Source organism: Chelmon rostratus, chromosome 2 (assembly GCF_017976325.1).
Source record: "Chelmon rostratus isolate fCheRos1 chromosome 2, fCheRos1.pri, whole genome shotgun sequence".
NCBI classification, from domain to species: Eukaryota; Metazoa; Chordata; class Actinopteri; order Chaetodontiformes; family Chaetodontidae; genus Chelmon; species Chelmon rostratus.
This window is the reverse complement of record NC_055659.1, coordinates 3,701,287-3,726,436: the sequence shown is the minus strand read 5'-3', so window position 1 is coordinate 3,726,436 and position 25,150 is coordinate 3,701,287. Positions and strand designations below refer to the sequence as shown.

At 41.9% G+C, this 25,150-nt stretch overlaps 1 protein-coding gene across 1 annotated transcript; it reads left to right on the top strand.

Moving 5' to 3' along the window:
* Positions 1-22,845: 22,845 nt before the first annotated feature.
* On the top strand, positions 22,846-24,647 carry LOC121612212 (N-lysine methyltransferase KMT5A-A-like). Its single transcript, XM_041944942.1, has 5 exons — positions 22,846-22,970; positions 23,192-23,354; positions 23,445-23,637; positions 24,090-24,170; positions 24,612-24,647. The coding sequence occupies exons 1-5, from the start codon at positions 22,862-22,864 to the stop codon at positions 24,645-24,647; spliced, it is 582 nt and encodes a 193-aa protein (XP_041800876.1). The 5' UTR covers positions 22,846-22,861.
* The last annotated feature ends 503 nt before the right edge of the window (positions 24,648-25,150 follow it).

Sequence of the window (25,150 nt, the reverse complement as noted above, 5' to 3'; positions counted from 1 at the left end):
AAAGTGGATGTGCTTGAACTGTCATTAATAATTCCTCATTTGGGCTAATCTATCACACATCGCATTAAATGCAAATCATCCTCATTGTGCATCAGCTTTGAATTTTGATAAAGTTGTTTGTTTTGGTTTCATCCCCCAGTTCAACAATATATATACATTAAGCATGAGCAAAAACCAGCCAAATAAATACATTTAAACACGGATCCACACGCTGTCATCGAGTGTTGTTGTCTGTAGCCACAAACAACCTCAGGAATTTCTTCTGTATTCAAGCGTGTGAGCACTCAGCTCATCGCACAGCCGCTAAAACCAGATCAAGGTCGGTGCTTTGAAGCTGTTGTCTCTCGTGCAAGAGTGTTGCAGAGTTACAGGTACACTGGCTGTTTTTGGAATCAGTATTCAGATTCAGAAAAACGTATTGATTCCTGCAGAGAAATTGGATTGTTGCAGTATCTCAACGCACAGTTAGAAAGCGAGATAAAATACTAGTATAAAGACAACGTAGTCATAATAATAATAATAGCAAAATGTGCAAATACAGATGTGATTGTCCCGAGTTCAATGCAAATGTGCAAATGGTGAATAAAATAATAATGCAATTAAAGAGTAATGAAAATGTACAATATAGTAAATACATACATACATGTATTTATGAGGTCTCTGGCTGCGGGATGCTAACACACCATAGGCTCAGCAGTAACAGTAGCATAAGAAGGTTCAGGAAAATGTACCTCTGCTGCTGTGAGGATGAGAACTCACCATCTGTTCAGCTAAACATCTGCCAGCACAGGTTTGAAGCTTGAGACCTCTTTCCTTTTCTTGGCATAATTACTGGTAAGCCCACAGGTATGTGAGCGTCAAAGGTCAATGTCAGAGGTCAGAGTTTGTGTCGGTTGTATGGACATTTTTATAAACATGTAAATAATTTATCGCTAACTTTGTTGACTGGTGTGGACTGAACCACCTGCACATAAACGCCAGCAAGACTAAGGAGATGGTGATTGATGTCCGCAGGAAAGCACCACTGACTACACCGGTGTGCATCCAGGGATTTGACATTGAGATCATGGAGGATACAAATACCTTGGTGTCACCTCAACAATAAATTGGACTGGTCCACGAGCACTGATGCCCTGTATAGAAAGGGCCAAAGTCGTCTCCGTCTGCTGAGAAGACTGAGGTCCTTTTGGAGTATGTAGGACATTACTGAGGACTTTTTATTACTCTGTGGTTGCATCTGCAGTCTTTTTCCGCAGTGGTCTGCTGGGGCTGTGGAAGCTCTGAGAGGGACAGAAACAGACTGAACAGACTGGTCAGGAGGGCTGGTTCTGTCCTGGACCGCCCTCTGGACACCACTGAGGATGTAGGTGAGAGGAGGATGATAGCCAAGCTGATATCCATCATTGACAACTCCTCCCACCCCCTGCATGACACAGTGGGGGCCTTCAGCAGCTCCTTCAATAACAGACTGCAGCATCAACCCTGTAAGAAGGAACACTGCCGCAGGTCCTTCATTCCAACAGCTGTCAGAGTTCAACTCCAGCGTTACTTGTTTTCCATGCTCGGACTGTGTTTTGCAGTGATGTGTGATCTATCATACACCTGGTACCATGCAATACTGCTCTTTTCCACTCTCACTGAGTACTCTACACATCAATACATAATAGTAATTTACTGTGATATATAAATATGTATTTCTGTGCAATTTTGTTAATGCTGTAGTCACTTTATCCATTCCATATACAATCTGTGTATAGTCTTCTACAGAATTCTTGGCAGTATATTTTTATGGCATTTTCTCTTACAGTTCTTTTCAGCAATACATTTTTATACTTTTCATACTTTTTTTCTGACATAGCCCTTCATAGAAAATGTACATATATATAGTCAGCTTCTATTTTGTATTTCTCTATTTCTGTTGCTATTTTTTTTCCAACCGCCATTACCTGCTGCTTGTAGCGCCCAAAAAAGTGTATTTGTCCTGTATCCAAAAGTAAAGTACTCAAATTAAGTAGAGAGTTAAATATGAATGTCATGTCATGTAAAAAGACAAAGAATGGTCAAATAAACAGTCGTGAAATAAAATAAAAATAGATACATATATAAAACAATAAAGCTATACATAACATGCAACCTATGCCTGTTATGTAAACTATGATACAGGTTAAAAAACACCAACAGTCGTCCTGTATGATCATCATATCTAAAACATCAGTGCATCTGAACGTCTCCTCTCCTGTGCACAAATTGGTTGCTTTATTTCCGGTTGCCAATAGGGGGCGGCATTGTCACACAAAGCTGTGACCCTCCTCCGCTGGCATCTGCTGAGAGCTGAACGCCAGCACAGAGCGGCTGGATGGCACGCAGTCAGCTGCAGCTCACACTGATAAGGGAGAACACAAAGGCCGGTCCAGTCCGTTTAGTCAGAATACACAGCAACTGGTTTTAACTGGATGAAGAGGAGGGCCAAAGGGAAGCAGGAGAGATGGATGAGAAGAAAGTGAGGACAGAGAGAGGGGGGGAACGGCGAATGGAGGAATGGGGCGAGGGAAGGAGATGCTTTTAGGAATGAGTGGAATGACAAGACAGAACGAGGCAGAGTTAAATTGAATAGAAAGAGCGATGCAGAAAGAGGAAGAGGAGATAAGACACAGCTAAATAAACACAGGAAAACATGCAGAATGAATGAATGAGAGAAAGATAAGTGAACTTTTTCCTCCTGGTTTCTGGCCTCCCTCCCTCCCCCTCTCATCTCCATTCTCCCCTCTCCTTGCTTTCTATTTATTCACATTCCCTCGTCCTCATTACCGCCTCTCTTCCCTCTTCTCTCCTTCTTTTTTCCGCCCCTTCCCTGTTCTCATCCCTCCATCCCTCTCTCTGTCTCCGAGCGTTGGAGGTAGACATTAATGAGTGTTGTGACAGATTGCAGCAAGTTATCAGCTTCCTAACTCTGCTTACAGGGGACGGCTCGCCACGTTCGTCTGGATGGAGGGATGGAGGGACGGCGTGAAGGTGAAGGAGGGACAGAGAAAGCCTACCATTCTCTTATTTCTTCGTCTTTTTACTTTTCTTTATTTATTTTTTTTGCCACCCAGCAGCCTTTCTTTCTCCATCTCTCCTCCATCCCGGCGAGCAGAAACCAGGCGGATGTCAGCCTGGTCACACTGGTTTCTCCCACTGTATCTACACATGCTGCAGACGACGAGAAGAGGATGAAGGAGGGATGATGAGGAGGGCTAACATTCAACATTATTGAGGTTAGAAAGAGAGAGAGAGGTTAGGATGAGTGCAGATGCACGAAAAACAAGAGCAACAAGACAAGAACAAGAACACAGTCTTAGTAAGGCATGAGCCTCCAGAGCTGCTTCACTGCTCCTTCACATCAGATCTCTGGAACTGGTGATTGTGAAGGATATAACATACAATTGACATCATTCTCAGACTGGATGGGTCTGCAGTTGATCCTCAACTTATTTAGATTTTCCTTTTTTTGTAATTTATACTTATTTACTGGAATTTCTTTAAGTAGCAATGTTACAGAGTTCACTTTTCAATATCACATCATTTGCCACATGATACCTGAACACAGTTAGCTCCGTAAATATGGAAGAAACCCCATTAGCTTGCATTGAAAGAAAAAATTATTCCAGGCTCTAAATCTGAAAATGTCAAAGAAAATCTAGGCCTACATAAACTATTCATGTATTTTCAATGCTTTTATGGAAATAATGACGTGCATTTTGCCTGCGTTAAAATTACACCTTTTACAGACTCGAGCCTCTGCGAGCTGGAAATATTGACTGATTTTTCTTTCGTTTCTCAGGTGAATAGATATAATCATTTTACCTTCTCTCTCTGTGCAGATCAGCTCATGCCTTGATCACAGTTAACATGCTGTTGGTCCCACTGCTGTGCATTCATTTCAAATGTGAGAATCTGTTTCCGCTGTGTGACTCCACATGACAGTGCATGCAGAACCCGCTGTGGATGTTGTTTTATCCTGGTACCGCCCCTTTTTATTTGTGCTGTTTTTACAATGACACTTAAAGTTGCACTGAAAATGACGTCTGATCATTTTCAACCAGTGGTGCAAATAATTCTGTCCCATGTAGAAACCTGCACCCGCATGGACATTTCACTCCACCGTTACTGGTCCCTGTAGGCCACATTGCCTTTTAAAGCCTGATTAACCACAGTGCCAACGGATATAACCACCATCTGTGCGTCACTAGTCCTCAGGGAGTGTTAAGTATATGCAACCATGTGTACTAGAGCGTTTGTACGAAGTCTTGAAAGTTTGGAAAAGGCTTGATTTCAACTGTTGTGTTTTCAAGGCGAGGAAGGTCAGATGGTGTCTCTCCCTTCCATCTTCACAAAGATTTTCAACCAATCATTAGAGATGTGTGAAGTTCCTTCATGCTTCAAACGCTCCATAATAACAAAAAAAATCCTCCATCTCGGGATTACATGACTACAGACCCGCCGCCCTGACGTCTGTGGTCATTAAATCCTTTGAGAGACTGGTGTTGACTCGGCTGAAAGACATCACAGGCCCCCTGCTGGACCCCCTGCAATTTCCCTACTCGGCAAACAGGTTGGTGGAGGACGCAGTTAATATGAAACTGAACTACATCCTGCAGCACCTCGACCACCCAGGGACATATGCGGGGATCCTGTTTGTGGACTCAACACTATCATCCCAGAAAACCTCCGCTCGAAACTCACCCATCACTGTGCCAGCCTCCACCTGTCAGTGGATAACAAACTTCCTGACAGACAGGAAGCAGAAGCTGAGGCTGGGGAAAATCACATCCAGCACCCGCACCATCATCTGGTTGTGCTGGCCCCCGGCCGTTACTGAATACCAGTTTTTATATGATAATTCATGGTAGTCAATGAAGACATTGACTATTGTTTCCTGTGCATCTTTTTTAGACCTTTATTTTTCAAGACAAAAAAAAAATCAAGTTTTCATCATGGTGCATCAGAATATTATGTATTTTTTGCTTCGGGTAAATATAACAAGTGCAGTAAAAGTCAGGATAGATTAAAAGACAAAAAAAAAAGAAGAGCAACACACACCATAACTCAGCCGAAGTGACAGAAAGTCCGGGGAGAAAAATACCACCTACACCCTACACTCTTTGATTGACAGGTGATCTCTGGTAAATGTAGTGCAAGAAAACCACAGCAAAATAGTAATGAGCACTTGGCAGCACAGACCAAGACCACACATCTTCGCCCCCTCAAAAAAAAAAATAATAAAAAAAATAGGATCCTTAGGATTACCACTTAAAGGTTTCCAGTGCAGGTTCCAGATTTAGTCTCTCTGTGGAGCCGGGCTCATTAAAACATGCCAGTACTGCTGTCATATGAGATAATACCTGAAATAAACCTCAGTCTGTGACCCACTTTATTATACGTGCTACCTGTGGACATGTGAGAAACACACACACACACACATCAGTTATGCAACATATTCTCCTTAACACAAACACTCACTCTGCAAAAATGTAGAGAACACACTTTTCCTCTCACACACACACAGAAACATACACACTAACACAAAACATTTTCACATGAAATCTCACACTCTCCCTTTTTGTTGCACACTCACAATCCACACACACACACACCTAACAGTCACCCTGGTTGGTAAGGTGCTGCACTGTGCTGGGAGCTGTCACCGACCAGTCTGATTGGACGATTTGTTGTCACACAGAAGCGCGACTGGTTGACAGATCGACAGACTCGTGACAAGCCTGTAAGACATGGTGAGAGAGAGAGAGAGAGAGAGAGAGAGAGAGAGAGAGAGAGGTGATGTAAGATGGAAAGAAAAAAATAGCAGAGGGGAGAATGAGAGATTAAGGTGACAGTGAGGACAAAGAAAGCAAAAATGAAAGCAGGGAACAGGAGAAAAGATGGAATAAAGCATACAAGAGGGCACAGAAATACAGAAAGAAGTAAGTTAAAGTTAAGAAAAGTGAAAAGACAGAAGGAAAGAGACACAGAAGAAAGTTCAAATGAGCACCGTTTAAGTAAAATCACTTGATTTCCTCAGAAACACACCTGCCTGTGTTAATTACAGGAGTCGTTAAAAATCTGCCATTAAAAATACTCGTTTCTGAGTGCATTAAAGACGTAATTATATCAAATGGATGTTGACAGCTCTGAGCCGTTCATTAAGTTCTTCAGATAAATGATCCATAAAGATTCAAAACGACGCCAGTTACTGTCGCTGTTATCCCGACACTCGCTGCTGCCACTTATTCAGAAGCCGTCAACACTTCCACACTAAAATTAAATCCTATATTTGTCTTCATTAAGTAGGTGGATGTTATGGGGGTTATGGGTATGTAAGCGTAACGCCATGCTACTGCACAGACAGAGAAATATTTGGTAAATATTAAAATAATCATATATTTTAACAGTGCTAATTAGGTGGCATGTTGGAATAACAATGAAACCATGTAGAGGTCTTTATGGGTCAAAATGTTTCAGTTTCACCTCCTTTCTTACAGATTTACTATTATTTAAACATAGTTGTCATTCACTTCCATACATTTTTTAAAGGTGGGTCTGACTGGGGTCTGCGGTCAGGTCTCAGTGGACCTTTGAACACCTCTAACCCAACGCTACTTCAGGTAAAACGTACAGAGAAGCTGGCCTGAAATAAGTCATCTAAATAATGAATACGCTTCGTAGCCATTAGATGACTCCACAACACACCTGTAAAAAAAACAACTAAACTAAAGGAAATATTAAGAAGGCGTGATTAAGCTTCCTGGTTGAGGCGTGCGAGTTAAAGATAAGTTAATAAACTGAGCAGCTGTAACAGCGTAATATCTGTAAAGTTTATCTAATCTTAAACTGGAAGGTGGAAGAAGTTTTTCCACCAATGCAACATAATTACAGTCGCACTGTGGAAACTGCTGTCGGAAAAATTCCACTCGGATACTTCTTGCAGCTGCTGTCTTGTCGGAATAAAATGAATTAATTAATTAATAAAAGCTAAAAAAAAAAAAAAAAAACTGTTGAAATTCAGTTCTTCAACCATTCAAAGATCTGTGTGTTCAAGGCACAGGGGAGTCCATGTGTCTACCCACAAAGTCTCAAAACTATTGATGACGCATGCACACACACGCACACACACACACACACACACACGATACACAGCCGCAGGGCATGCGAGGGAGCCTGGTCTGACTAAGCTGTCAAGCATTTATCTGATTGAACGATTGGCTGTCATGCAGAGCTGTGATTCACTGACAGGCCGTGATGACCTCATTAGACATTCCTTCCTGTCCAGAGGGGGGAATCCTTCACACACATTTCATCACACCAATGGTCTTCTCGTGTATGAAAGTATGCATGACCCCCCGCTTCACTGCACTAAACACTACAAAACCGGACATATATGCACACATTTCATACATCCTTATATATGTTATGTCAAATATAGATTAAAAAACCTGAATACAATACAGCCCTGCAGGGCTGAGCAGGGAACTAGCAGTCAGTGGCATGGACTCAAGACTTATCGCTTTATGTCAATTGATCAGGAAAGGCTGAATCAATCACTGACTAATCAGTTTAACATCTATCCACTGCAACATGGCAGGGTCAAGCACACCCACCCAAACAGACAGTGTGAGTGTGCGCTCTGCCCCTGTAAGGATCTCTCAGCGTCAACCAAAGGGTGTCTCTTTCTGACTGGCTGGATTTGTGGGTTGTGGTCCACTTGCAGCATCCAGGTTTCCAGCAGTCCGGCGGCAGCAGTCTGACGGCGGCTCCTCGGTTCTGCCTCAGCCTCTACACCCATCACTACACACATTCAGAAATAGCTCTAGTTGTGTTTTCACTTGCACTGATTTCCCCTCTTTGCTTTATCCCGGTCCAGGAGCTCATTAGATGACTTTTTGTTTCACCGAGGGCAGTTCATAACTTTTCGAGGGGATAGACTCTCGTGTTTGTTGTTTTGGTTCACCCAGAACTGAAAAGCTTCAGTTCATTCATTGGTTTTTGGGACCGGGAAGAGGCCAACCTTTAGCCTTTATATTGTGCTTCTATCATTCTTGACAGTGACATACCACACACACACACACACGCACACACACACACAGGTAAGGGTCAACTGGGCCGGGTTGACTTGACAGGTTACCGCTGAGACCACAACAGTATCAATAAAGCCAGTGGGTGTGTGTGTGTTTGTGTGTGTGTGTCTTTCTATACTCAGTCTGAATTATGATTTATTGGTGCATGTGGTGGAGGCAAAATGGAGATGTGTGTTTGTCAGTCTATCTCTGTGAATTATGGATAGCTGTAGAGGGCAGGACACTAAAAATGTGTGTGTGTGTGTGTGTGTGTGTGTGTGTAATTACTAATGTGAATTTCTGAATTACGGTTTGCTGTGTGTGTGTGTGTGTGTGTGTGTGTGTGAGTACGTAATAACTAATGCTTGCAGGGTAGATGGGTCCAGAGCAGAGCAATGATTATAGAGTCATTCCTCAGCACAAGGTTGGCAGGGCGCACACACACACACACACACACACACACACACACACACCAACACATTTACTGTGCATATACACACACCAGAGAAGAATAAATGACTACCCTGTTGTGATTGTCCTGTCCCACCCCAAAGTCCTCATCACATCCTCCACCTGGCAAACTCGCAAATACATGCTTGCATTTCTGGACTTGCGAGGACCTTCGTTAACGTAGCTCAGAGGGGTGGCAGGGGTGCCATGGTGCCCCCTCGACCACAGTTAGAAGGTGATAAGTTGTTGTAATTTACCCACCTGCACCAAAACCTCTGTCTGAAATGAAATGATGAGTCAATCAAATGTAAAAACTGGACTGACACACAGAGTTTAGTGATGGGAAATAATACTAATTACACAGTCCAGAAGGGAAGAAGGGAAGGGATATGACCAAAATGACCACAAAGAGACTCAAAAAGACTGCAATGAAGTGAGAAACAACTACAAATAGACTCAATACGACTACAGAGAGTTTCAAAGGTTTCCATAGATGCCAGGTTCATCTCTGTAGACACAAAAGACAAGCAGTGCATGTTTAGCTATGTAACATCCTGGTACTTTGAGTGGCCCAGTGTAGGTGAAACATTGCTTTTCTCAAGGTCAAGATTTAAATCCCAAATTACGCATCAAACATTAATTGTTAGCATGACTGACCATGCTAAAGCTCCCCCAGTTTGACTGCAGCACATTTTGCCAAAGCACCTTTTCCTGCATTGGGAAGTGGTGGCGAGCACTGCTAGCATTTCTGTTAGCTTTCCAAGTAAATTACTGATAAACATTTTTCTTTAATATCGTGCTTGTGTTTTTATTTTCTGAAGTTGTCCTCAGAAATAGAACAACCAGAGCTGCCATTCTGGCTCGCTTTTCATTTTAAAATTTCTTTAGATTTGCACGGCCTTCAATCGTACCTGTAATGCATTCTACCAAACACATATTTTTCAGTTGTTTTCTGCAGACCTTCAAACATGTGATGAACAGTATAGGAGGAACTGACCTTTTTGCAAGCAGAACTGAGATGCCACAGAGGGAAAGTTCTCCTCGTCTTTGGTCACAGACACAAAACAGCCTCGAGGTTGACGAGGCCAATAGACCAGGGTTATGCACACAGTCAGCTTTACCTTCTGTGGTGTTTCTGAATATACTGTGTGTTCTGTATGTCGCTCTGCATGTTGATGTTCCGATGACTGAGTCCAACATCTTGCTCCTGGCAATTTGCCCATTGTGATTAACAATGTCATGAGCTTCAACTTGCACATGCTGTACAAACAACCATAAACATACATACATACATACACACCCACACACCCACACACACACAGACAGACACTCAGCAGTAAAGTTAGAAAAGGTCGTCACATTCCTCTGAGGATTGTGGTTAAGTCTGTGTTTATCCTGTTTGCAGCTGAGCATGGAGGACAAGGGAGCGATAGCTCACCCTCTAGCTCTCATTAGCAAGGGTGTCAGTGTGTGTGTGTGTGCAGTGTGTGCTATTGTGTTGGTTCAATAGTCCATTCTCCTCTACCATCACCTTTTTCTACCAACTCTGATGCTGAAAATATCTTGACTTTGACATTTAACTTATAAGTTTGCAGAAATGTTCCGTCTTGGTTTGCTAACACTGACTGGCTGCTCTGTTCTCCACTGCACTTTGAATAAGGAGACAGTTAGAGAAGCTGGGAATTGCATACAATCCGATGATACAGAATTTATGCTGAGTGACCTTTTGTAATCTGGTTGTTTGCCATGTTTGCATGCAATTTTGTGTATTTCTTTATCAAAGTAAAGCCTTTAAATCTACTGATGATCCAGAAACTCCAGAACCAGAGGAGTGTGTTTTTCTCTTCCTGTATAACATCCATTAAATAATCACTCTGCGGTCACAGTGCTATCAGCTGGGTGCTGTAACCTCTGGAAATGTGTTGTTTTTTATGCTTGTTATCTAAAAAATGGAGCTTGTGCCACTGTTTTACTCACTGTAAGATTTTCACCTGATGGACTAATGTGTAAAATATGTTTTTAGGTGTTTTTAATGCTCATTTTCTTACTAACTGGAACTCTGTGAGTTGTTATTCACCTCTGGCAATGTTTCATGTTCAGCCAACATTATATATGCTTGTGTGTGTGTGTGTGTGTGTGTGTGTGATGGTGCGCACATCTATAAAATTACTGTTGTCATTTTGCAGCAGACTGCGTTTATCAAATCCTGTGCAGTGACCTTAGCTGTCACCTGTCTCACACACACACACACACACACACACACACAAATGATATAGTACATCGATACGGACTTGGGTCACTACACTAACAAGAATCTGGGTATACCCATTAATTTATAATGTCTGTGCATGTGTGTGAGAGAGTGTGTGTGAGAGAGAGCGAGTCTGCGATATATTACATGTTTAAATATTCATTGGTCTCTTCTTGAGGCCTCGCAGTCGGACGGGAAGCGGTCACCTCTCTGCAGCGCACTGCTTGCGCCTGACGGACTCACTGTGTCTGTATTCTAAGTAACGCTGGTAAGCTGTTCCTGTGTGTTCAGCCATTATTTCAGTTTGTGTGTGTGTGGGAAGTGTGTTCCCGCCTCAGCAGGAGGAATATTGTTTGTGCTGTTTATTGAAGTCCTAAGTCGCCACTGGAGGAGCAGCGTTCATGACGGTGTTGTCTCAGCAGTGGGTGGAGACTCACTGGACACACCGCTTTGAAAAGTTGGCTATTTCTGGGTGAAGGTTGGTAGAGATTAAAACAAAAATGCCTCATTTGAAAGCATTACACCTGCAGTGCTGTGTTCCTCTTCCTCATTTTCCTCTCTATGAGCACCATCTTCTTTTGTCATTAACAATAAACCAGTTTCCAATCATTACTGCGTGTCTCTGCTTTCATTAATTAAACAGTTCTATTCATTTTATGATGCATGACAGACATTTCTAAAAGATGAATCCGGTTATATTGTGTGTGTGCAGTCAACGCAGAATGATTTACAGTTGCTTGAGATAAATGTCGTTATCTCTGCGTCTGAACAGTACATGAATGAGGTGGGAAATGTTGATCCTGCCTCAGGGCCATCACTTGTGACAAGGGAAGGCCGCCTCAGCCCACAGCTACAAACACCAAGGTCAACCTCTGACTGACAGTCCTGCTGTTGTGTGTGTGGAATCTGTATGCTTATCACCAAACCCACATGCACATCTTTAATGGGTACGGTACATATTAGCATGTATATATTTATATGTGTTCATGTTATTGTGATGTTGCCATTATTCTGCATTCGATAATACATAGAGGTCAATGCAATAACTTCAATACATTAAATCTAACTTGAGGAATCTGATTTCTAAAAGAAAACAAAGTTAATGACATTAAAAGGACATAAAAACACAGGTTTTATTTGGACTCATCCCTGATGATCCCCTCTGAATGCACTGCCACGCCATGGAAATCAGACTAGTCACCTTTTGTTTTCTCTCTCTCTCTCCCTCTTTTCAAAATATGCATGAATGACTTTTCCCTTCAAACCTAATCGAATACACAAATCCGCCGAGCGCTTGGTTAAGGTCACATCTGTTTGCACGTTTCAGACGCGCTGTTTGTCAAAATAAACCCAGCCAAAGAGAAAAGCGATTGTTATTAAGAGACAGCTATTGTCACATCCCAGGCACCGGAGAGATGCAGCGTGCCACTTAAAGGACAAAACAGAATAATTCTCGACAAATTATAGGCTTTAGGTCGGCACGACGACGTCTGCAGGAAGGCATGTGGCGCGTTTGTGCGTGGATGCGTGTGTGCGTGCTTGGCTTTAACTCTGGGGAGTATTAGAAGCATTATACGAGGACTCGGAAAGATGCAATAAAGGAAGCAAAGAACGGATTCAAAAATCATACGACGAAAGTTGCCAAAAAAGAAACTCTAAGAGGGCGATGAAAGAAAGCGAGATGAGAGCAGATGAAAGAGAAACTCGAAGGTCAGCAGGGGTAATTATTGCGTTCCTCCACTTGAAAGATTTGAATTAAAAACCGTGAGAGTGTTGAGCGAAGAACGCTTGCCACTGAACGCTAACTCGATGATATGGAGATGTAGGATATCTGTGATTACGGCCACAGCGGGGCGGACAGAGGGGGGGCCAGGCTGCACTGATCAGCACAGCCTTCAGAATTAGATTTTATAGGCAGGTACACAAGGCGAATTAAAATACTTCCAGGGTAGTAAAGAGCTGCAGCTGCACCATCTCACACAGGCAACGCTGATCGCTTCAACGTGGGGGTGACATAGCCTGAAGTTACAGAAACATACTTTCAATTTCCAGGTCTTTACAGTAGATCTTAATGTGATGGTCATGCTTTCTTACACGTGGTGTATTTACTGAACTGCATTTAAACATTAAAGGAAGCCTCCAGTGCCCAAAAAATATCTTCAAGGTGTTTGAGTTGGATTCAGTCCCAGTTTCTGAAGAATTATCACTGCAGGTAATGTGATTTATATTGTTCCAGAACTCACTGTGTGATCTGGGCTTTGTCAGCCGACACTGACGGGGGACGCAACGAACGAGCGAGTGGCGTCGTCAGAAAACCATGAATGCAAACGCAATCGCAGCATTTACTAAAGTTGAGTGAAAAGATACCTCAACCAAAAGGCCCACACTGGGGCTGGGGGTATATGTTATATACTTTGACATTCATGAAGCCACCAAGCCAAATAAATGGCATCATTAGCCATTTACTTCAGTTTTTTGTGTCATATGTCATTTGTGTGCCCAAAAAGTAAAACGAAAAACTATGACTATATCCTTCAGGCATAAATCTAAATTTAGTCTTTCATCTCTTGTAAACACATTGAGGGGCCCTTGAATGACCCCCCAAACACATCCCAGTGGTTTAGAGTTTAAGTTTATATATATTCAAGTTTAAGATATTTTTGTCGGGGATTGAGGAATCCCATTAACCTTTGGGAGGCTTTGTAATTTCTAAACCGTGGTCTCGGTGCTGCAGACCGAGGGTCTGATAAGCCCTTTTCACAGCCTTTTGAGTCTTTAGCAATATGTCAGGCTATTTTGAATCATTTGCATGCTGATGAGGTCTCAGTGTTTGTGTTTTGATTCATAATCTACAGATTTTGTTCCTTCTCTTTTAGTCTTTCTTTGTGTGTATCCTTGCATTCATTTCTGTGTTTTAAAACTGTACATGTGGTGATGGCATCTGAAATGGACAGACAGAACCAAAACTAACCAGCACCTTAGTTTACCACTGGTTGACTTTTCTACCAGATTATGTCCAGTTTTAACCAAGATGCGTAGACCTTCAAAAATCATCACATTTGTGCTTACTGGGTTCCATGATGTCCTCTGGATCGAAGCACCGACTCAGACTTTCAGAGCTGCAACTTTATCTCAAATACTGTATCCTGTAAACCTGATGAGCAGTTTGCATTGACTGAAGCTAATGAGCGCAGCATTGAAAGAAGCTGGAAATTTGGAGGAATAGTTACCTCGAGGTTGACGTTACCTTTAAAAGGCAGCTACTTATGTTGACCTTCATTGGTGATCAGCGAGGATTGGAATGCATTTTAATGGAGAAGCCCAGTAAAGTAAACTTTAGCGTTATGGCAGCTTGTGACAACACACTTGCCTCAGAATGCCAAAGGATGTTTTCGTGAGTGTGTCATCAGCAGTTTACATTGGTGCTACTGAGAGACGTGGCGTCTCTCCGCATCGCTGTGTGTTGTGCTTGTGCACGCGTGCCCGCACGCCTCAGAAGTGCTTTCGTTCCTGACGTGCTCTACCCTAATAAAAGCACCCGCCGTCCTCTCATGATTACCACTCATCACCGACACAGCGTGAGGCCTTCCTGGTCTACTTTGTTTTCCCCAATCCCATTGGAGGATTACAGCCGAGTGCCTCCTGCTTCGCCTGCATGGTTATCAAGCTCAAGCCATATTGACAGGGCAAACATCAAACATTGTTTTTTCTTGGCCTATTTACCCGCCGACAAAAAAAAAAAGCACGAAACTTTTCATCCTTGTGTCAAGTCCATCTGTCTCTCTAAGTGTAGCTGTCGATACACTGTAAATGCAAGCAGCCCCTCATCTTTATTCTGCAGTTTAGAGCGTTTTGCATGTGATTGCCATCCTGGCAGGGTGGTGATTGTTAGGCTGACTGGCATGCATAATATAGCCCGAGGGAAGGCACGCAGAGCATTTTTTTTTAGCTGTGTGGCAGACACAGTGACTCAGAATAAGCTTCAATTCTAACACCAGCATAGCAAGCATCAAACAGCAGAGTGAAACATCAGATCTGCAGTACTCTGACCGCAGTGACTGTGACGTTTAACAGCAAATTAAAGATTGTTTTACAGAAAGACATACTTTGCTTTTATAGAAGGAGGCAGAGAAGAGGAAGGGGAGAGGTCACTCAGTTTAAAAGTACATTTGGAGAGTTTTTAGACTATTTAGATATTTGAAAGTTTAAATATGTTATCCAATAAATCAGCTGAATGTAGCTCAGTGGTTTCTCCTCACTGAGTACTGTGATTCCAGCTTCTGATTGGTTAAAGCCAATCACATGTCAGAGCAAAACCAGGAAGTGTTGCTGCTGCTGAGTTGGTGAAAGTGTGGGGACCTGTGCTAAACTTTTTGGTCTAAAGTGAACCAGCCAGCTTACACATCTCTACCCTCACGTTTTCTGCTCTGAAGGAAGGTCTTCCACCACTAGAGGACCAGCAGAGAGACACTGAGAGACGAGTGGAGGGACAAACAGGTAACAACACTACCTGAGGTGTGTGTGGCCTGCATGGAGTTTGACTATAGTCTGCAGGCAAAGGTTGGGTTGGTCTCTTCTTCTTAAATATACAAACAAATGGAAGTCTGGTCCTCTGAATCAGCTAAGACGGTAAAACAGTGTGACAGTTTTGCATTTAATGTTTGATAGCTATGTATGCTCCCACTGCCAGTTTATTAGGCACACCTAAATAAAACTAATGCAGCCATATAAAACAGCAGTGAGATAATCAATTTGTTTAGAGAAGCGTTGTTTCACCTGTTTGGTCTTTGTGGAGGATGTCGTTTGTCGTGAATTGATTGAAATGGTCTGCTACTGAACAGAAGGCCTCGCTGGAAGTTGCTTGTATGAAATGTTTTAAGAATGCACTTTTTTTATTATCACATCAAGGTTTTCAGGTCTTTGTTGCATTTTGAAGGTAATTAACTGCAGAATGAACAGACAAACATCATCATCTGCTGCTGTTGTAGTTCTGTTTTGGGATATTGCAACTTTAAACAATCTACTTTCAGACAGCTGTAACATCTTTGACTTCTGTTGTTTTGAGTCTTGACTATCATGAAGCTTGGCAGACTACCCTGAAGCTTTCTGCTGCTGTTTAACCATGTTTGAAAAATCTAGTCCAACACTTATTTTTGCAATCAGCCAATCAGCACTTTGAGTCATCGAACATGGTTTCCGTGTCCGCCTCCATTTCAGTGTTTGTGTCACACAAACATGGAGCTTGTGTGGAGTCTCTCGTGTTTTCTGCTTGAGTTTTGTTTTCTGTTTAACACTTTGCACGACTTTTAAACCTAGATGTTGCAGCTTGTATGTAAACCAGTTCAAACTGGTTTAGTAAGGTCAGCAGCACTGGCGTATCGCAGACGTACACGTGTGGCCTCAACAGCACAATATGAGTGTTCTGGTCTGTTACTGTTGACTGATGGAGTGGCAAATACCATCTGTCTCCTCTATCACTCAATCAGTCACACTCTGTTACGCTCGCTCAAACACACAGGTGAAGGGAAGATTTAAGCCCTGTACAGATACATCGATTGTAGACACAAGCAGAGTTAAAGCCTCTGCAAAACTCATCAGCTTTGTAGAATTTGGCCCTGATACATCTGCCAGAAAATCCAAGGTAAATATTTGATCCCTGACAGTTATTTTTTCTGAACTTCTCTGTTTTTTTTAAACCAAACTCAAATGTTTGCTTGATTTTGATTTATTTGTTTGATTCACTCACTTTCCTTGCTTTTTTTAAGCTGACTACGATGTTGATCTTGAGCTTGTACCCTCCATCCTTCCCCTGTACCTCGCCTTGTTGGCATTGCCTGCACCGCAATATGTTACCATAGTGACTGTCTCCAAGGGTATGGCAGTGACAGCTTCACTGTGTCACCTTGGTGATGGTTGCTCAGTGATGGAGGAGGTTGTTAAGTAGAGTGGACGTGTGATACTGACACAGCAGGGAGCGCAGCGTGGGATGCCAGTGTCCTATTGACTGTCTTCCAACCTGCTAATGCCAGGTGAAAACCTCCTATCTCCTGCCATCACATCCTGCAGAAGTTAGGGACACGTTCACCGAAATTAAGCCTGCAGCTGTTTAGCTTTTAGTTTTTGTCACTTCTGATAACAATTAGATACGTCTGTGATGTCACAGAATCAGTACATTGAGAGAAAATGTCTGATGAGTCAGCAGCATCTCGTACAATTATGGAATAATTATTTATATCGCCGAGGGGCAAATTCTCAGAGGATGGATCGCGGCCGCTGATAGCACCATGAATTATCTGCCCCGCCTCAAGGTCTGATTCACAAACGATACTGTGCTAATTATATTACAGAGCTAACACGCCCATAAAGTTTTGCAGCTGAGTGCAATTTGCCCTTGTTTTGCATCTGATTGCAATTATCCATGTGGCAACGTAAGACACACACTGAAATGACAGCTGAGAGCAACAGAGAGCAGAACAGCAAAGATATGGCTGGTTTATAGAGATTGTGGCCGAAGACTAAATGCTTTTAATGAGACAGTCTTCCTGATTGGACTTCTGCTGAGCTTCATTTCACTCAGGAGAGACTTAATAAGAGTGAGCAATGTTTTTTATTGACGCGTGCACAATGAGGATGATAAATGTAGGATGTCTTTGGAGATTAGACCCCACTGAGACACCCCTCGTATGTTACCACCAACCCTCTGAAGAAGCTAATCATTTCCCCTCTAGCTGCATGTGGCTGTTAGCACTGGTGTTTGTGAGTTTGACTTTTTAGCAAAGAGGCTCATTTTCAAGGAAAGGGACCAGTTCTGCACGAAAATGTGTGCAAACAGCACCGGAGCACCGAGACGCTGTTATATGGTGCATCTCACCCTTTGCGGGTGCTTTTAGAAACAGAAAGAAAGTTTCTTTTTGTGTGATATATGTGAACGAATTAAAAATATTAATCAATTTTTTGCTTATTTCACACAGTTTTGATTCTACTTTTTTAGAGTTGCAAAGTGGGAGCAGCTGCTGGTTGAAAACATTTCTCCTCATTGTTCTTTTTAACAATAATTTAAATGATCGTCCACAGAGAAAAACGAGGATAATTTTGATGTAATCATTTCCACATTGTTACTGAGAAATCGTTTCTTTCTTCCAGTTTGGTATGAGCTCTAAATACAACAATACCCATGAGCTTCAGCTGCCTTTGCTGTGGAGGAGAAACCAGTGTGAGACAGGAATCAGAGCCGTAGCTTATTCATAATGCTTCATCTTTGTAACTGGGAACAACCACAGCACGCCTGAAACAACTCCTCCCTCTAACATGGCTGTATTTAGGCTTTATTGCACCAGGAAATAGAAATTTACAAAATTACCTGCTCTCAAGTCCCTCAAACACTCTTTCCCGTCAGCGTAGATTGTTGTACTGAAGAACGACTGTTGAAGTTTAAGGTGATGTTACTTTAACCTCCATCGCTGCATCAGTGTGATCAGAGCAACGCATCCTGCCTGATTGATGATGTGTAAACAGCACACTCATAGTATGAACCTCTTTCACACAGTAATGAAAGACAAAGATTAATCATCAGCTCATTCATTTAACCACTTTTCACTTATATACACGCAAAACCATCAATTCATCCATCAATCTAGACAGTTATACCAGTAGCCATTGCTCTCTCTAATGAACCCCTGTGCCTTCCCCTCAATTTATCTTCACCTCAATCTGTCTTTACTCCACCCCTGTAAGGTTTTCCTCCATCTCTGCCCAAGCCTCCCGCTTTCTCGCTTCTTTCCTTCACCTGCCCCTCCCTCCGTCCTGCATTTACAAGTGTGCCGCTCGTCATTTGTCTGTTTCTCATTACTTCATGTTGATGCTAATCATCCCTTCCTGGACCCAGACCAATTCATCCATCCACCCATTAATCCTGCTCAAGCCTTTTACTCAAGCAAATTCTAAGTTGCTCCTTGCTCTGTGTGAGGATAATTGATCTCCTCACTCATCCATTCATCCATCCATCTCTGCACAAACTACTGTAAGTTGAATCTTTACAATTCTGTGACATTAAATTGACAATTATTTATATCCACTCAAATGTGCCTCCCAGTGATGTTGGCAGTTGATGGCTGGTGTAATATTTGCTGTGGGTCTGCATCAAAGCGATGCCAACAGCCAAAGAAAAGGCATTAGAGCAAAGAACAACAGCAACAACAGCAGCGAGAGAGGAAGCAGGAAACAGAGACGAGATGGAAAGAAACAAATTTAGAAAACCACGCAGCTCTGCTTTACATTCAGAATTATTGCATTTCGTCTGCTATGTCAGTGTATTTTTTAGCTATTCCTGCCACAGACAGCTTGTTGCTGCTTTAAGGTAGACATTTCCCACAAACCATGATTTTTCAACGTCTGACACTGTGGGTCCCGCTCAGAAAAAAGCGAGACAACCATTCCCCCAACACCCTCCCACCACTTCATATTTTCAGCCTATACTGGTTTACAACTGGAATTTGGCACCATTTACAAGTATGCTGTTGCTGTTAGCAGTCGCTGTTTGCAATGCATCCAAGAAAATATAGAAAACTGCCTCTCAAGCAAGTTTGGGAGGTTTCAGGGTGATTTTCTGTAATTTGAGATCAGATTTATGGACCTTTAATTGAGGCAGACATTAGAGATAATAACGTGAGTAAGTTGTACTTAATCAAATGAAGCTATATCTGCTATTGGTTTTTTTATTCCCTTGACCAAGTATAGACGGTATGTTTACACAGCCCATCGTCCATGCAAGCATCCTTTGATGATGATATGAGCCATATTTGTGATTATGTGATTAAGTGATTATGACAGGAGCAAAGGAGGACGTCTAGATCTAGGGTAGAGGGATGGGTCAAACACACCCTTCACCCAGGAGACCTCTGTTTGTGTCTGTGTGAAACCAACATATTTATTTGACCTCAAACCATAACCTTTCCCTAAACCTAACCAAGTAGTTTTGTTGCTTGAACCTAGCCAACCTCACCAAACTGCCAACATTCGGCAATGTTAACCACATTGCAGTAGACCGGTATGGTCCTGGTACGCCCGTCACTCGTTCTCTCCACTCATGCATGCAGTACTGGGAATGGATTGAGCATTTTTTTGTGTGCACATCAGAAGTAAATGTCATGATTTGTGACCAGGCATTTTTGGTTTCCTTACTGCAGTTCTAGACCACATCTTTCTTGCAGTGTGCATAGATAAGTTAGGCATATAGATCAGCACTTACTGCAGCAGAGATTAAGACATCCATCCATTTGCATAGAGGCAAACTTTGTTTATTGTGTCAGACAGTACTGTCCTGCCTTCAAAGCATCGATCAATGCACTGCAATTTATTAAAAAAGGAAAATTTTATGCATGCAACCTTTCCTTCCTCCCTCTACCCATCCATCTATCATTCCATCCATCCATCCATCCATCCCCTACCTGCAGTAATTTTTCTGGTGCAGAGTGCCCACTGTGTTGTTGCTAATCACTCTCTTTCAGCTCTGCCTCCAGCAACGATTAATGGCTTTCATTTACACTCATTTGAAGGCAACACCTGTGACCAATGAGAGCAAAGCAAGGAGTAATTATGTCCATATTTGAACTGAATATGTGTGCTGTGTGTGTGTGTGTGTGTGTGTGTGTGCGTGTGCGTGCGTGTGTGTGGGAGAGAAAACCTTGTGAGCACAGTAAAGATATAATAACTCTAACTTCACCAAAACTCTATATGAGTGTGTGTGTGTGTGTGTGTGTGTGTGTGTGTGTGTGTGTGTGTGTGTGTGTGTGCGTGTGTGCGTGTGTGTGCGTGTGTGAGTGTGTGTGTGTGTGTGCGTGCGTGCGTGCATGTGTGTGTGCGTGAGCATTGTTTGTGTGTGACACCCAGCTGAGCCTGAAGTAATTACACTGATGTTTCATGTGAATTTGGTGGGAGAAAGAGAGAGAGAGAGAGAGAGAGAGAGAGAGAGAAACACTCTGAGCACAGTGGTACATCTAATCACTCAAATGCATCACATGAGCTGTGTGTGTGTGTGTGTGTGTGGGTGTGTGTGTGTGTGTGTGTGTGTGTGCACTTGTTTTCATGACAAATCAGGACAATTTTATGATAACACACCTACAATATCAGTACACTTGGAAGAATGAGGACATTTTTTGCGTCCTCATTTTTCCGAGCCCTCTACAGTGTTCTAGAACCCCCCAACATGCTCCCAGACCAAAAATCTGTGATGACCTGAAATATCACAATTTTATGAAATTCAGTGTGTAAGTGTGTTTAACGTTTTTGCTCATTTTTGATTTCGCCCCTAGTGGCTAGTTTGGGAATTTAACACACTTTTAACACACTTTCAGTGACGTCAGTCCACCGGTACTCAAATGTCACTTTGATCAGACACTCTAACACACTTACCGACATTTGAAGCAGGTTTTAGCATTACTGCAATATCAATTGAGTCAAATAAAAACATTTTCAATTAATCAAAATAACTACAAGGGTAAGAGTACAAAAGTATTGCTTTAAAAAAAAAACTTCAGTGAGTAACTTAAAAAAATAAAATAAAAAAAGAATAAAAACAGTGGCACATTATTGTCTTTTTTATTATCATTTGATGTGGACTTGACCTGAATAATTTCAGCCACAGATGGTCCTCAGGTAAAGAAGTGAACATTCACCTGGATCATTTAATACCAAAATAACAAATAATGATCTCTTACTGAGATATTCTGCCACATCTACACCAGAACAATATTCCCAGTCTGTGTCTGTCAAGTATGATCACAATATCACAACAATATTATATTATTACATACTTTAAGAAATAAGGTTTATTGTATAAGTTTTTTGTGGTTATTTATCCATTTTTCCGTGATGAAAACAGCCCGTGTTATCCTCAGCTTCCGCTCTTTTCCTGATCATGTGAGTCTGTCGACCTATCAGAGTGGCAATACGCAAAGCACAGGAAGCTGTACTTTTTGGGAGTTGTAGTTCTACTTCTTTGCGTAGCAATGTAACAAGAGTTCGCCTATAGACCAGGCGAACCAAACACAGGTAAAATAGCAAAACTCCAGAGGTTTTTTAATAATGTTTTTTTTGTTTCAGTTAAATTTTAGTCATTTTAGTAATTTCGATCCTGTTATTCCAAAGCGCATTGCGTTCGGTGTTCGGCGTTCGGTTCGAGATCGGTGCTACGGCACCCATCATAAACACAGCCTCTGGTTGGTCAGCAGGTCAGTAATGCAGTTTCTTATTGGTCGACGGACTCAAGCTAAAGTTAGCGGTTCACAATTGCAAAGCCTCTGAACCGATACGACGGCAACGGAGCTCTCGGTGAACGCTACATCCGGGATGTCGATGCTTCAGCACCCACCTGATGAGGTAAAGTTTGATAATTAGCTTAACGGAGTTCAAACAACACGCAACTAACACAAATAAACTGGGAGGGGTGCATAGAAAATGGTAATTAATTACTTTTGATTTGTCTTCAACAACAGAGAGTAGAAGTTGTTGTGAAATATAACTCTTCTGAACAATGCCCATCTGAGTCAGCTAATTAGCCAGCGCAATAGTATGCTAAAAGCAATGTAAAGGACATGCAGTGCTGCAGGGAAGATTCTCCAAACGAACTTTTTCTTCATCTGCTGCAGAGACAGTCTTTGTTTTTAGGTGTCCTTTAACACAAAGTTTGTTTCAGCACAAGATATGTTTTCTGGAATTTAGATATTTTCCTATTTAACACAAATTGATGATATTCGTTATTCAGTGCAGGTGATGGCAGTGGAGTGCAAAGTTTTAGAGTGATTTTATCACAGTATTTATCTTTGAAGATGCTTTGTCGGTAGGTTAATATTTGTTCAGGTAATTAAATGTTGCACTGTTGTAATCACAGTTGCACAGGCTTTGCACTGATGTGTTAGCAAATGCGTTATGATTTAAGGCAGAATAATACCATTTTATAAGTCCTGTTTGATTTAAAGTACTGGTCTGTTTTGTAATTGTCTCACTAACTTTTTGTCATCTTTCCCTGTAGATGTTTACAGGTTGAGTAGCACATGGCCAAGTGAAGAGCATGTCAGGAAGAAGAGCCAGACTTCGTCCTGAAGCTGAGGCTGCTCAGTTCATTTTATCTGGAGTTGACAAGCCTGGTTTAAAGGTCCAGTGGGTCAGTGACTGTAAAGGTATGTTATAGACCTATGGTTACTACGGGAACGTTGCCAGAGCTGCAACTAACAATTATTTTAATAATCAAGGCGATAATTTCTTTGATGACTGAATTTTCTCGCCTTTAAAAAGTCTTATCTTTGTTCTACATGTTTTGTCAATAGCTGATCAGCTGCAGTTAGTAAACCTGACGTGGCTTGTATTACTTGACACTAAATAGTGAACTTTGGTGTTTTAGGACGTGGTGTATTTGCCTGTGCACCAATTGAAAAGGGATCCTTTGTGGTCGAGTACCGTGGGGAGTTAATCTCACAACATGAGCGGGACAAGAGGCAGAAAAAGTACACAGAGAAGCAAAATGCTTTCCTGTTTGATTTTGAATGGAACAGCAGCACATGGTGGTAAGTAAAGACCTATAAAAGATGAGTTGTTCTTTACAACATTATGGTTTTAGTGGAGAAAACCTCAAATGTTTCCTTGTTCAATTTTAGCATTGATGCCTCCCGTGAAGATGGCTCACTGGGTCGTCTGGTTAATGATGCCCACAAGTCACCAAACTGCAAAATGAAAAAGTTGACAGTCCAGGGCAAACCTCATCTCTGCTTGTTTGCTATTGAAAACATCCAAGCAGACAGTGAAATAACCTATAACTATGGAGAATCTCAGTGGCCATGGCGAGCTCTGGTAAGTAAATCTTCCTCATAGATTAAGCAGAATAAGATCTGTTAAGTAATAGGAGATGAAAAAATACTCATTAGAGTTATTGACAGTAATTTCAGTACAAAGATCAGTTTGCATCAGTGTGGGGTTTAGAGCTTTCTTTGACAACAACAGGAGAAGTCAGAAGTCAGGAACATGGTCTTGAGTCGTCATGTCCTCATATTGTTTGAAGCTGTGAAAGACCTGAGTGTGTTTCAGGAGATGTCCTCATATGGTCTGGCCCAACAGCTGTAGAGTGTGTGTTACATTGTCCTCATATTGTTTGGTGGCAGATAATGTACAGTGTTAACAGTTTCTATAGTCTGGTATAGTGAGCCCAGATCCTCCTGAAGCAAGTATGATCATTAGTTTATGAACTAGTCAGGATTGGTAGTACAGAGTAAACCTGACACTGTTGTTTTTTTTTTTTTTGGTAGCAGACACCAAATGTTCAGATCCCAACTCAATCTTCTGCAGACCAGGAAGTGAGCGAGGTTTCCACTTCATCCTTCCAACAGGTAATTACACATTAATTGTTTCTATGTGGAATAAGGATACATGTCTCAGTTGGGTCCAGTACATAAATTAAATGCCCTTTCACTGTATTAAAACGGTCAGTTTGTGTGAAATGTTCACAGTGTCAATATAGCATTGGTTGTTTGTGGATACCTTAGCAGAAGGAAATTGGCCATAGCATTGGTTAGCTCTAACTTCCCCTTAAATCAGCAAATTGATGTTTGTTCTCACTTTTGCTAATGGTTTTGTCCATTTAACCTCCTTCTGATCAGTTTACTTGGTTGGATTTCTGGGGAAATAGATCAGTTTACGTCAGTGTGGGGTTTAGAGCTTTCTTTGACAACAACAGGAGAAGTCAGAAGTCAGGAACATGGACTCTACAGGTCTTGAGTCGTCATGTCCTCATATTGTTTGAAGCTGTGAAAGACCTGAGTGTGTTTCAGGAGACGTCCTCATATGGTCTGGCCCAACAGCTGTAGAGTGTGTGTTACGTTGTCCTCATATTGTTTGGTGGCAGATAATGTACAGTGTTAACAGTTTCTATAGAGTCTGGTATAGTGAGCCCATATCCTCCTGAAGCAAGTGTGATCATGAGTTTATGAACTAGTCAGGATTGGTAGTACAGAGTAAACCTGACACTGTTGTTTTTTTTGCAGCAGACACCAAATGTTCAGATCCTGACTCAATCTTCTGCAGACCAGGAAATGAGCAAGGGTTCCACTTCATCCTTCCAACAGGTAATTACACATTAATTGTTTCTATGTGGAATTAGGATCCATGTCTCAGTTGGGTCCAGTACATAAATTAAATGCCCTTTCACTGTATTAAAACGGTCAGTTTGTGTGAAATGTTCACAGTATCAATATTAGCATTGGTTGTTTGTGAATACCTTAGCAGAAGGAAATTGGCCATAGCATTGGTTAGCTCTAACTTCCCCTTAAATCAGCAAATTGATGTTTGTTCTCACTTTTGCTAATGTTTT

Coding starts and splice junctions, on each gene's coding strand:
- LOC121612212 (XM_041944942.1), top strand. CDS start 22,862: ATGTCAGGAAGAAGAGCCAGACTTCGTCCTGAAGCTGAGGCTGCTCAG. Junction 22,971..23,191: donor GTGGGTCAGTGACTGTAAAG/GTATGTTATAGA, acceptor TTGGTGTTTTAG/GACGTGGTGTATTTGCCTGT. Junction 24,171..24,611: donor CCACTTCATCCTTCCAACAG/GTAATTACACAT, acceptor AGTGTGTTTCAG/GAGACGTCCTCATATGGTCT.